At 48.2% G+C, this 12,391-nt stretch overlaps 1 protein-coding gene across 1 annotated transcript; it reads left to right on the top strand.

Annotated features, from left to right (window-relative positions):
• Positions 1-2,024: 2,024 nt before the first annotated feature.
• LOC120936540 lies at positions 2,025-11,179 on the top strand. Its single transcript, XM_040348985.1, has 2 exons — positions 2,025-3,758; positions 10,875-11,179. Exons 1-2 carry the CDS (start codon positions 2,810-2,812, stop codon positions 10,880-10,882), a joined length of 957 nt encoding a protein of 318 aa, XP_040204919.1. The 5' UTR covers positions 2,025-2,809; the 3' UTR covers positions 10,883-11,179.
• The last annotated feature ends 1,212 nt before the right edge of the window (positions 11,180-12,391 follow it).

Here is a 12,391-nt window from a genome sequence, read left to right as displayed (position 1 = left end):
ACAATGGTCCCAAAAATTTGTCAAAATTGTCCGAAGTGTCCGCCATGATGTCGCAGTTCCGAATAAAATCGCTGATCGCCGCCATTAGTAGTAAAAATTTTTTTTTTTATAAAAATGCAATAAAACTAGCCCCTATTTTGTAAACGCTATAAATTTTGCGAAAACCAACCGATAAACGCTTATTGCGATTTTTTTACCAAAAATAGGTAGAAGAATACGTATCGGCCTAAATTGAGGAAAACATTTTTTTTATATATATATTTTTGGGGGATATTTATCATAGCAAAAAGTAAAAAATATTGCATTTTTTTTTCAAAATTGTCGCTGTATTTTTGTTTATAGCGCAAAAAATAAAAACCGCAGAGGTGATCAAATACCACCAAAAGAAAGCTCTATTTGTGGGAAAAAAGGACGCCAATTTTGTTTGCTTCAGAAGACGTAAGAGAACGAAACGTGCGTAAAGCGGATACACGCACGCCCGCACGCACTTCCTGGATCAACCAGCTGATCATTTGGTGGAACGCACGTCGTTCCCAGGCTGGCGCTGATTTTTGTTACCGGCTCTAGTGCTGTGCAGGGAAGCTTGTTATCATCTAGATAACTGTCTGCTTGTTTTTATATTTTATTTTTTTATATATTTTTTTATATATACCCGGTCCCAGTTTTTATTCCTTATTTTTATGTTCATCACATTTTTTGTACATACTGCTTAAGTGTAAGCCAACTTACGGCTGTACCAATAAAAATTAACCCCTGAACTTTGAACCTACTACTCTATGAGAGTCCCTTTTTTTCCCCTTGGAGGAACTCGGATACCCAGGAAGCCTGGTACCAGCTGAACTAGAGGATCTATAAGGAGAACACGGACAGGCGAGGATCTGAGCCGTTTGGATACTATCCACGTATATGCACTTTACCCCTGCAGGGGTGAGTGCCTCTGGTGAGTGGGGACCCAGGAGGGGGAGCACCGGACCCACTGCGTATAACTGCACCACTGCATACTGTGACCACCCACTTTGTCTGGAAAAACACATGGTCACCAACTATTATTTTTGATATATTTTGTATGGACTGCTGTCCTTCTATTTTTATTTATTTATTTATTCACTGGATTATTTGTATGGACTGCTGTCCTCTATTCATTTACTCAATGGACTATTTATTTAGCATTTGCTCGTTTTATTTTTGAAATTGATTTTTCTTGGACACATCTAGACCTATAGCATCATTGCTGATAGGCAGATATTACCTATTATCACTTAACTCAACGTTTGGTCATATATAATTTTTATTTCTGCACGTGCCTATGCAATGTATTTATATATCAGACAGGAGGCTCATATCTTATGCATTAACTTTCTTTATTTAATGCCCATAGCAGACACTTTAAAACTTTTCTATAAACTTTTAATGTAAAAAAAAATTCAGTCAGTAAGACTACGACTCCCAGCAGTCCTTGTAATCCGTAGCCACGCCCAGGTCGGTGACCTCTATATAACAGACTGCCCGACTAAGATCCTTCTCTTTCTTTCTGCTCATAGCAAAAGATAAGTACTCACGGCAAATTTTCTTATATATTTTATTATTATAAGTGTATTTACTTCAGTATATATATATATATATATTTAGATTGTACTTAATCGTCTGATTAGTGTTAATAGGTAGTCACTTCTTAGCTGTTAGTGATTTATTTATATATGTTTATAATGGTGCTGTATTACTCATAACAGGTATATATGTAATCATATTAGGTATATAGGTTACCTATTTCATTTTGTACCAAACGTTTTTCCCCTTTTTTATTTCACTGACCTGTACCTTTGCCCAGTTTTTTCCCCTGGGCTGCTGTACAGTACCTGTACCGCCGAGCGCCGCACTGCGCCGTTCTTTTTAAAGTATTTTTTCCCTCTTTTTCCCTCAGAGGTGCTGGTGCGTCTGTTTACCTCACAGAGGCACCGCGCCATATTCTCCTTCCCTCCCTGTCTTTCCCGCGCACCGCGGGGGGAAGAGATTCGTCTCCCCCTCCTTCTCTCCTCAGACAAGCTTGTATGCTCTCTCAGAGCTGGAGGAGGGAGGGGCGACCAATCAGAGGAGAGTCACAGGACATGTGACTCTCTCTCTGCTCAGGCAGAAGGTGTAGGCTTTCTCCTCACGCTGCAAAGTCAGTCCCTGCACTGACGGCGGTGAGGAGAGAGCCTGGTATTGTAATTTAACCCCTGCCTGCCTTAGCAAGAATAATTTTCACTTTGCCTTACTCCTGGCAGCGTGGATTAAGCCCTACCTGCCTTTAAGCAACACTACCCATATTGCCTTACTGTTTGTGTCTATAGCCTAATTTTAAGAGCTATCCTTACTAAATATATAGCTATACAGAGCGGCAGCATGTCTGACCTCCCTGCCCCTACGGATCCTATGGAGGATGACACCAATAGGGACACAGCCCCAGCCCTGAATGCTGCCCAGATTCAGGAGTTAATTAATAAATCCATCCTGGCTGCCCTGTCCTCTGCTGCCTCCTCCAGGGTATATATACCCATGGCCCCACAGTTACCGACGCCGCAAGGCGACGAACCACCGCCCAAAAAAGGCAAAGCCTCTCAGAAGAGGAAGCACACCCTGGCGGTGATTGACTCCCCGGCAGGGGAAGGAAATAATATGCCTCAGGTAAACCCTAACACGGCTTACCAACCCCAGCATCAGACGCACTCAAATAGACCCCTGGACCCCAGGGAGTTACAATTTAAAGGGACTAAGGCCGCAAGAAGGGCCAAACCGGACTCATACATTGACTCTCCACAAGAGGATTCTGATGACCCCCTTAGAGGGATCGGATGAGTCAGAGCCGGATTCATATGAGGACGATGCTGGGGAGACGGCGCTCACTACAGCTGCCAACCCTGCCACGCAGGGAGATATTCTCCTAGACTCCCTAGGAGAACCGTTCTTTGATCCAAACGCTATTAGTCACCCGCGTTCTGGAGAATGGACCCCTCTACCAGAGGTGAACCAATACATAGAATTATGGGCTAGAAAATCCCTTGACAGGGTTAGTCGCAACAAACTTAGGGCTGAATGCCCTAGACCCCTTATACCCAATAAAGTGGTGGCTACCCCTGAGATAGACCCCATTTTAACCAAATATCTAATGAAATCTGGCAAATTCCAGAGAAAAGGGGTAGAACGATCATTCCGATCCATTCAAGATCGTGTTCTAGACATGATGGGGCCCCTGACCAAGATCCTCAATCTTTCGGAACAGGCGGCAGCATCCGGGCAACCGGTCGACCTACAACAGCTGAGAGGCTGGGCGCAAAGAGCAATATGCCTGGCTGGCACTGCCAATACGGCATGCTCGATTGAAAGACGCCGATCTATACTGATGCGTCTGGACCCCCAGTTAGCCCACCTGGCGGAGTCAGAACCCGGACCGTCTGCGGACGGCATGTTATTTGGAGACTCTTTATTGAAAGACGTCAATAAATTTGTGGGCCTTTTTACGAGCCTGGACAAGGCTCAAAATTCCTTGAGGAAAGCTGGGACCCCCAAGGTTTTTAACAGGGCCGGCAGAAACAGAGGCCGATCTGCCGGCCGTGCCCCTTCCTACAGGCCACAAAATAGAGCCCCAGTACAATACCAGTACCCGCAGGCTCAATCCTACGCCGCTCCAGTGGCACAACCTGCCCCCTTCTTTCCACCACGAGGCAGACCATGGCGAGGACGAGGGGGACGAGGTTACCCACGATCCCGACCTCCCACCGGTGAGTATGATGCACACACCACTCAGTCACATTCCTGTGGGGGGACGTCTCAGGTATTTTATCCACGCCTGGTCTGCGATTACGGCAGACGCGTGGATATTACACACTGTAGCGGGGTTCACTGTGGACATCGTAACATCTCCTCCACTCAATGTTATACCGCCACCCATCCGCTTCGCAAACCAGAACGTTGCTCTAATAGACAACGAACTGCGAGATTTACTGGCCAAACAGGCTATCATAGAAGTAGACCATTGCTCCCCAGGGTTCATCAGCAATATATTTTTAGTGCACAAGAAAGACGGCGGTTATCGCCCAGTGATCAACCTCAGGGAGTTGAACCAATATGTCGTATACCGACATTTCAAAATGGAAGGTATACACTTCCTCCGAGACCTCCTACACCCAGGGGACTGGCTCGTGAAAGTAGATTTGAAAGATGCCTACCTTACGGTCCCCATACACCCAGAATCACAACACCTCCTACGGTTCCTATGGAGGGGCAAGATGTGGCAATTCACTTGCCTTCCATTCGGACTATCGTCTGCCCCATGGTGTTTCACCAAACTGCTGAAACCGGTGGTGGCGGCACTGAGGAGCAGGGGGGTTCGTCTGGTCATCTACTTAGACGACATCCTCATTCTAGCCTTCTCAGAGACCCAGGCCCATCTTCACATGTCATGGACTGTGTCATTGTTACAACAACTGGGTTTCATTGTCAACCAGGACAAATCAATATTGATTCCTGCTCAGCAGATGGAATTTTTGGGTTTTACGGTGGACACCATCCAATCTACCCTCAGCCTCCCCAGCCCCAAACTCGCTCTGATCCGCAAGGAGATCCGGACTACACTGCGGAAGGGTTGCCTATCCCTCCGCACGCTAGCGCGTCTTGTGGGCCTCTTAGCAGCTTCCATCCAAGCTATTTTCCCGGCCCCATTACACTACAGAGCCCTCCAGAGGCTCAAAATCATGCACCTGAGACAAGGTCTCAGGTACACCGACGAGGTTCCCCTATGTCGGGACACGATCGAGGAGTTGAAATGGTGGCTTCGCCATGCCGTAGAATGGAATGGCAGGACCATCTTCAATCCCTACCCGGATGTGGTCATAGAATCGGACGCCAGCCGCAGGGGCTGGGGCGCCAGATGCGGCAGGGCATCCACCGGAGGGACTTGGTCAGTAGAGGAAACCAAGCTCCATATCAACGCCCTAGAACTCCTGGCAGCTCTATTCGCTCTCAGGAGTTTTATGCCTCGTACCTCTACGTGTTGTATTCTATTCCGCATGGACAACGTGGCGGCGGTCCAGTACGTCAACCGCCTGGGGGGTACCAAATCCAAGGTCTTAGCGACCATCGCGAAAGAATTCTGGCACTACTGCTTAGCCCACAATATAACCCCTGTCGCGGAATACATTCCGGGCGTGTCCAACTCAGTGGCCGACTGGAATTCTCGGTACTTGCGAGATTCCAGCGACTGGCAGTTGGATCGTTCAGTATTTCTCCATCTACAACAGATCTGGGGTCCACTATACATAGACCTGTTCGCCTCACGCCTCAATCATCAGCTGCCCCGCTTCTTCAGCTGGAGGCCGGACCCAGAGGCCTATGCGGTCGACGCGCTGCACCAACCTTGGCCGGAGGGCACCCATTACGCATTCCCTCCCTTCCAGTTGATCCCCAGACTCCTCATTCGGATTGCCACCCTGGAGGCAACTGTGGTGTTGATCACACCGTGGTGGCCGACCCAACCGTGGTTTCCCCTCCTGTTGGGGATGACCGCGGATCGTCCCAGGCTCCTGCCTCACTTTCCCCACCTTCTCACCAATCCGAACGGGGAACTACACCCCCTAATTTTAGAAGACAACCTACCACTCTTGGCGTGGCTGGTTTCGGGATCGCGGACGCTGACAACGTCCTTTCACAGTCAGCTCAGGACCTCCTCGCCCTGGCCTGGGCCCCCGGGACTCGATCGGCATATCGATCAGCGCGGGGGCTCTGGGTGCGTTGGTGTGATCGACGGCAGGTCGATCCTGTACGAGCCCCTGTATCTTTAGTGGTGAATTATTTGGCAGATTCCTTTGAATCTGGCAAATCGTTCAGCTCCATAAATGTTTACCGGTCAGCTATTTCGGCATACCACTGCCCTGTGGATTCCCTACCGATCGGCAAACACCCGTTAGTCTGTCGACTCATGAATGAATGAATGAATGAAAAATTTATATAGCGCGGCACATGCGAACTGAATCGCCTCTGGGCGCTTGTTGTTTGTGTCTCATGCCTTTCAGAAAAGCAGGGTTTTGATCTGCCTTCTGAAGGACAGGTGGTTTTGCTCCAAACCGAATGCTGGTTGGTAAAGCATTCCAAAGCCTGGGGCCCTGGAAAGCAAACCTTCTTTCTCCTTTGGACTTGTATTTGGTTTTAGGAACCTTGACCAGATTTTGGTCGGTGGATCGCAGAATGCGGTTGCAATTGTGCGGTTTGATCTTGTCGCATAGATATCTAGGAGCCTTCCCATGGATGCACTTATGTGTCAGGCAGAGTGCTTTAAATGCAATTCTGTCTTTCACTGGCAACCAGTGAAGGGATCTCAGTGAAGGTGAGATTGATTCCCAAGATTTTTTCCCAGTCACCAGTCTAGCGGCCGTATTCTGTACGACTTGAAGACGAGCGATTTGGTACTTGGGTAGCCCGAGGTAAAGGGCATTTGCATAGTCCAGTCTGGAATTCACGATTGTTCCCACCACGACTGCTACGTCTTCTTTGGGGATAAATGGAATCAGTCTGCGTAGTAGGCGCATCAAATGGTGCGCCCCGCTGACTACTGACCCTATTTGTGCGTCCATTGTCATGAAGGTGTCAAACGTGACTCCCAGACTTTTGACTTTGGAGCTAGGGGAGATGATTTGTCCCAGGATGGGAGATGGTGTCCAGTTTGTTGTCGGTTGTTTCTTCCGACTGGCATCGAAGATAAAGAGTTCTGTTTTAGCGCTATTGAGTTTGAGATAACTCTTAGTCATCCAGTTTTCTATTGAAGAGAGACATTTCTCTAATCTGAGATGATGATCCTTTTTATGGCAGATGCGAAAATACAACTGCGTGTCGTCTGCATAAGAGTGATAGAGTAGTTCTTGGCTACCGATAATATCAAAGAGAGGACGAAGATAGATATTAAACAGCACCGGTGATAGGGGGGATCCTTGGGGGACCCCACATGGCACCGTGCGTTTTTCTGACGTGAAGGATCCCAGTTTCACTGTTTGTGATCGGTTTCCGAGAAAAGAGGAGAACCATGGTAAGGCATCTTCTGAGACTCCGGCGACTTCTGTTAGTCGTCTCAGTAGCAATTTATGGTCTACTGTGTCAAAAGCTGCGCTTAGGTCCAGCAGAACCAGGAGACACGATTCTCCTTCGTCTGCGGCCTCGAGCGCATCGTCCCATATTTTCAGTAAGGCCGTTTCTGTACCGTGTCCGGGACGGAACCCGGATTGAAATGGATCGAGTAGGTTGTGGGTGTCCAGATGCTGTTGCAGCTGATTTACCACCACTTTCTCCATTATCTTGGACAGAGCATTTAGGCCTGTTATGGGACGGCGGTGAGTTGGGTCCATAGGATCCAAATTAGGTTTTTTCAAGATCGGCAGGATTGTGCCCTCTTTCAGCAGGGAAGGCACTATGCCTTCCTTAAATGACTGATTTATAAGCTGCGTGATCGGAGGCGCCAGGATGTCGGCACATTCCTTCAGTAGCTTGGTGGGAATGATGTCATTGGGTGCTGTGCTGTTGCGCAGCGCACCAATGAATTTTTTTGTGGTATCGATGGAGATGGGTTCCAAAGTGAACTTAGTTGATTGTAGAGGCGTTCCGTCTGTGTTTTGATTGAAGAGGGGGCTGAGTGGAGTATTGTTTTGCCGAATACTTACCCGAATTTTTTCAATTTTGTTGATGAAGAAATCCGATAGTTCATTGCAGAACTCTTGGGTGTCTGAAGTGGGGACTTCAAGACATCCCGGATTCATGGTCTGGGTGACCATCCTGAAGAGTTCGCGTGGGCGATTCATTGCGCTGTTAATTACCATAGAAAAGTGAAGTTTTTTGGCTTTGAAAATTTCCTTGTGATATCGTGTTGTTACTGCTTTGTAGAAGTTGAGGCGGTCTTCTGAAGGACTTCTTTTCCAGGCGGCTTCCGCCCTTCTGCGCTCTTGCTTCAATAGCGACAGCTGGTTATTGAACCAGCTGGACTTTTTTGCCCGGCTGCGGAGTTTGCGCTTTGGTGCTGCTAAGTCGGCTGACTGTAGCAGAGCTGCATTTATGGCATCCAAAGTATCTGAGGCTGCTAGCTGAGGAGGAATAGCCCCAATTCGGTTTCCCAGGGTAGATCTGAAGAGTTCCGAGTGGAGCTTCTTCTGAGATCTAGCCCAGTGTATTGTCACCGGCTTGGGTACTTTCATGACTAGTGGAGTTCTGGGAATTATGAAGCTAATTGCATGGTGGTCTGTCCATGGCAAAGGTTCATTTCCCAAAATGTTTATTTTCAGATTTTGTCTGAAAATTAGGTCGAGTGTGTGACCTGAGGCATGCGTGGGTCCGCATATAAGTTGCTGAAGTCCTAATCCTTCCAGGTGGTCGATGCAGGCCTCCGCGATGGGATCCTGTGAGGAGTTGGCCCACAAATTGAAATCCCCGAGCAGCAAAAGATGATTGCTGTTAAGGGAGTAAGTGGAAATGAACTCCGTTAATGCTGAAATCAACTGCGATTTGGGCCCAGGGGGCCTATAGCAGAGGAGAATGTGAACGGTCTCCTGAGAGTGAGATTGAAGTTGAAGCGTAAGGGTTTCCATAAAAGGTAGAGGATTTTGAAGGACCGGTTTAGTGATTGCAATATGCGACTTATGAATCACCGCCAGGCCTCCTCCTCTTTGCCCTATTCTATTTTCCGTTAGGATGCGATAATTTTCTGGCACCAATTCTCCGAGAATGGTGTTGCAGTCGTCTGACAGCCAACTTTCTGTAATAAAGAGGCAGTCTAGATCGTTTTGTAGTAAGAAATCATGGATTTCTGAGCGGTGTTTAACTGCCGATCTAGTGTTAAGCAACGCACATGATATGTGCTTGAGCTGTGTTGAATGGTTGAAATTTTTGATGATCGATCGTCGATCGATTCTCAAAAGTTGATTTGATTTTAAGGCTTTTGTGGTGACGGCAGGTAATATTGTTGCGAATTGTCTCAGACCCCAAATGGTTTCCGCAGAGTATCGCAATTTAACCATTGTTGCCAGTCACCGTGCGGGGGGGTGCGGGTGTTTGGTGAGAGAGGATTCGGAGAATCCTCGCTCTCAGCAATCCTTGGTCCAGAGGAAGGCAAAAAAACCCTGGGCAAGCTGGCCAATGTGCTGCGGCAGGGAAAAAAATTCCTTCCTGATCCCTAAAGGCGATCGGCTCAAGCCCTGGATCAAAGATTGATGACTTAATGAGGGGAAAAGGGGGGGGGATGCTGGGTGTCACTGTTGCTGGGGTGCACCAAGATGGCCGCCAGGCGAAGACACAGGACCCAGGCTGGGGGGGCAATCAGGTAGGTAAGAAAATGATTCCACCGATCTGGTTGCTAATAGGGGGGTGGAGGGGACCTCTAGGGGTGCAGGGGCGATAAACAAAGAAAACTGCACTGTTGGTGGTAGGTGCAGGGAGAAACGGTCGGAGCGCCGGTAGGCCGCGGCTGAAGCCGCGGACTTTCCTGAGGCGCGGCGGCCGCGAAAAGTAGCAGGCTGGCGCGGGCGTGTAAAAACGCCAAAAAGCGCCGAAAATACACCCAGGGGGGGTGTCTGGGGGCCACCACAATCGTGGGTGGCCGTGCGAGTGAGGATGCCGAGCAAAAGACGAAAATAGAGAGCCGCAGTGTGGGGTCTGTGTGACGGCTGCCCTGAGAAGGAAGGCCGTCAGTGGTTCCCCAGGATGGTAGGCCCTGAGAGACAGGGTCTTACCTGCGGAGAAAGAAGGAGTCCACGAGGAGAGGAGAGAGCTGGATTCCTGGTTCCTAGGAGCTGTTTCTTGTGCAGCACAGGTAATGGAAGTCTGCCTAGTCTGCCTAGTTTCTGACTGCCAGGTCTGGGTGGGAGCAGGCTCGTAAGCGGAAGGTCCGAAGCACCCTACTCCACCTCTGACACTGACTGACTGACTGACTGACTGATTAGTGCTAGAATAAACCTGTGTGTTTAGATCTGAGATTTCCATTCATACCGACACTGAGCGTTAGGCAGAAAGAAACTGAGAGGCATAAGATTCCAACGTCCCCCACGGCCTAGATACCAAGCAACCTGGGATGTTTCCAAGGTGCTGGATATGTTCGCCAGGTGGGAGGATAATTCGGATCTTCCTTTAAGACTCCTTTCCATTAAACTGACAGTCCTCCTCTGCCTAGTGTCCATTAAAAGGGTATCCGATGTTAAGGCCTTGGATATCTCTAGACGACAATTTTCACCGCAAGGAGTCAAGTTTTCTGTAGTGCGCAGGACTAAGACCGGTATTCAATCGGTCTTCTACCCGTTTTTTCCTGCTCATCCACTCCTCTGCGTGGTTCGCTGCCTACAGGCATATGAACTACAGACCGCTAGCTTGCGTTCCCCGGGTTTGTCACAACTCCTGGTGTCTTATGTCAAGCCACACTTTCCAGTATCGTCGGCCACGCTGGCACGCTGGGTACGTATGGCCATGGACATGGCTGGTATTGATGTGTCCCTCTTCGGAGCCCACTCCGCCAGAGGGGCCATGGCCACCAAAGTAGTCACGTCAGGGGGCTCCCTCTCCGATCTTCTAGTGGCGGCAGATTGGTCTTCAGAGACTACCTTCCGTCATTTTTACTTTAGAACGCAAGAGCATGTATCCATGGCAGTTTTACCCTAATATTGTATGTGCAATGTATTCTGTCAGGATATGCATATTATGTCTGCAGGATTAGATGTTAAGCTTTAAACTTGCATAAGATATGAGCCTCCTGTCTGATATATAAATCTAGATTTTCCTAGCTTGTGACGGAAAATATAAGTTATATGAAGACAGGAGGCGAGTATCTTCCCTCCCGTCCCACCCTATTATGTATATCTCTGATTTCTTCACAGGTTACTGAATATCGTACCTGGGTAATACTCCGGATTGGGATACTTGAAAGTTCTACTGTCTTCTTACCCCTGTTGGGACGGAACGCCTATTGAACCCTCGTTGGGTTAAAATTTCTCCGAGACCCCCGTTGGGACTCGACGAACGACTCTGATCCAAGTTATGGATTCCTCGGACCCCGGCCGGACGGATACAGTTCAAGACGACGACATCCGACGGGCAAGATCTTCGCAGCAAGAAAGAGGAGGATCTTAGTCGGGCAGTCTGTTATATAGAGGTCACCGACCTGGGCGTGGCTACGGATTACAAGGACTGCTGGGAGTCGTAGTCTTACTGACTGAAATTTTTTTTTACATTAAAAGTTTATAGAAAAGTTTTAAAGTGTCTGCTATGGGCATTAAATAAAGAAAGTTAATGCATAAGATACTCGCCTCCTGTCTTCATATAACTTATATTTTCCGTCACAAGCTAGGAAAATCTAGATTTTTATGTGTTTGTAACCACAAAGCAACACTTGTGACTGGATATCACACTCACTTCACCACTGGCACATTATTTCATTTTTATTTCATTTGCTTCTCACTTGAGCAGCACACTGAGGCACTATATCTTTACAGACCCATTAGCTACAGTCTTATAGGGGTCAGATTATAGTCAGTCACGTACCAATTCTCTGTTACTATCAGCCTCCATTTAAGACAGCGCCATCACCCCCATACCTCCATTATTCTCTTTCTGTATCCTCTAGGGGATTACATTTCGGGGGGGCCGCAGTCTTATAACAGATATATAGTTTTCTCCTTGATTGGATTATTTATATACATTTTGTGTTTGGTTTATCTACATAATTCACCACACGCTTTTACACCACCACCACTGCTACATATTTCCATCTAGTGCTTCCTAAAGCGCGGCTCTACTATTTAACTTAAATTTTGTTTGGGAGCCACGTCGCACGACCGCGCAATTGTCAGTTAAAGCGACGCAGTGCCGAATCGCAAAAAGGGGCAAGGTCCTTTAGCTGCATTTTGGTCCGGGTCTTAAGTGGTTAAGGCCTTGTTCACATGTTGTACTGACAGTGGAAGTTTAGCCTATTCCCAACTAAGCTTAACCACTTCAATACCAGGCACTTTCACCCCCTTTTTGCTGATTGGCACTGTTGTTGGCACTGATTGGCAGTTTTAGGGGCACTGACAGGCGTTTATAGAGGGGGACAGGCTGGCTATGGGCACTGATTGGCAGCTGATGAACACTGATTGGCAGCTGATGGGCACCTTTTCATGGGGGCTGTGCTGATAATCAATGTGCGGATTATCAGCACAGCCCCCCCCCCCCCCCCACACCCCCAACAGGGAGAGCGGCAGATCAGCTCTCCCTGTCAGCGTAAACAAAGGAAAGCCGCTAACTGGCACTTCCTGGTTCACGCGATGATCAGCTGTGATTGGTCACAGCTGAACATGTGGTAAGAAGCCTCTGTCAGAGGCTCCATACCACGATGGGAGTGACACACCGCTAGGGC

Source organism: Rana temporaria, chromosome 4, assembly GCF_905171775.1.
Source record: "Rana temporaria chromosome 4, aRanTem1.1, whole genome shotgun sequence".
Lineage (NCBI taxonomy): Eukaryota > Metazoa > Chordata > Amphibia > Anura > Ranidae > Rana > Rana temporaria.
Note: the sequence above shows the minus strand (reverse complement) of the source record. Positions and strands in the feature narration are given on the sequence as shown.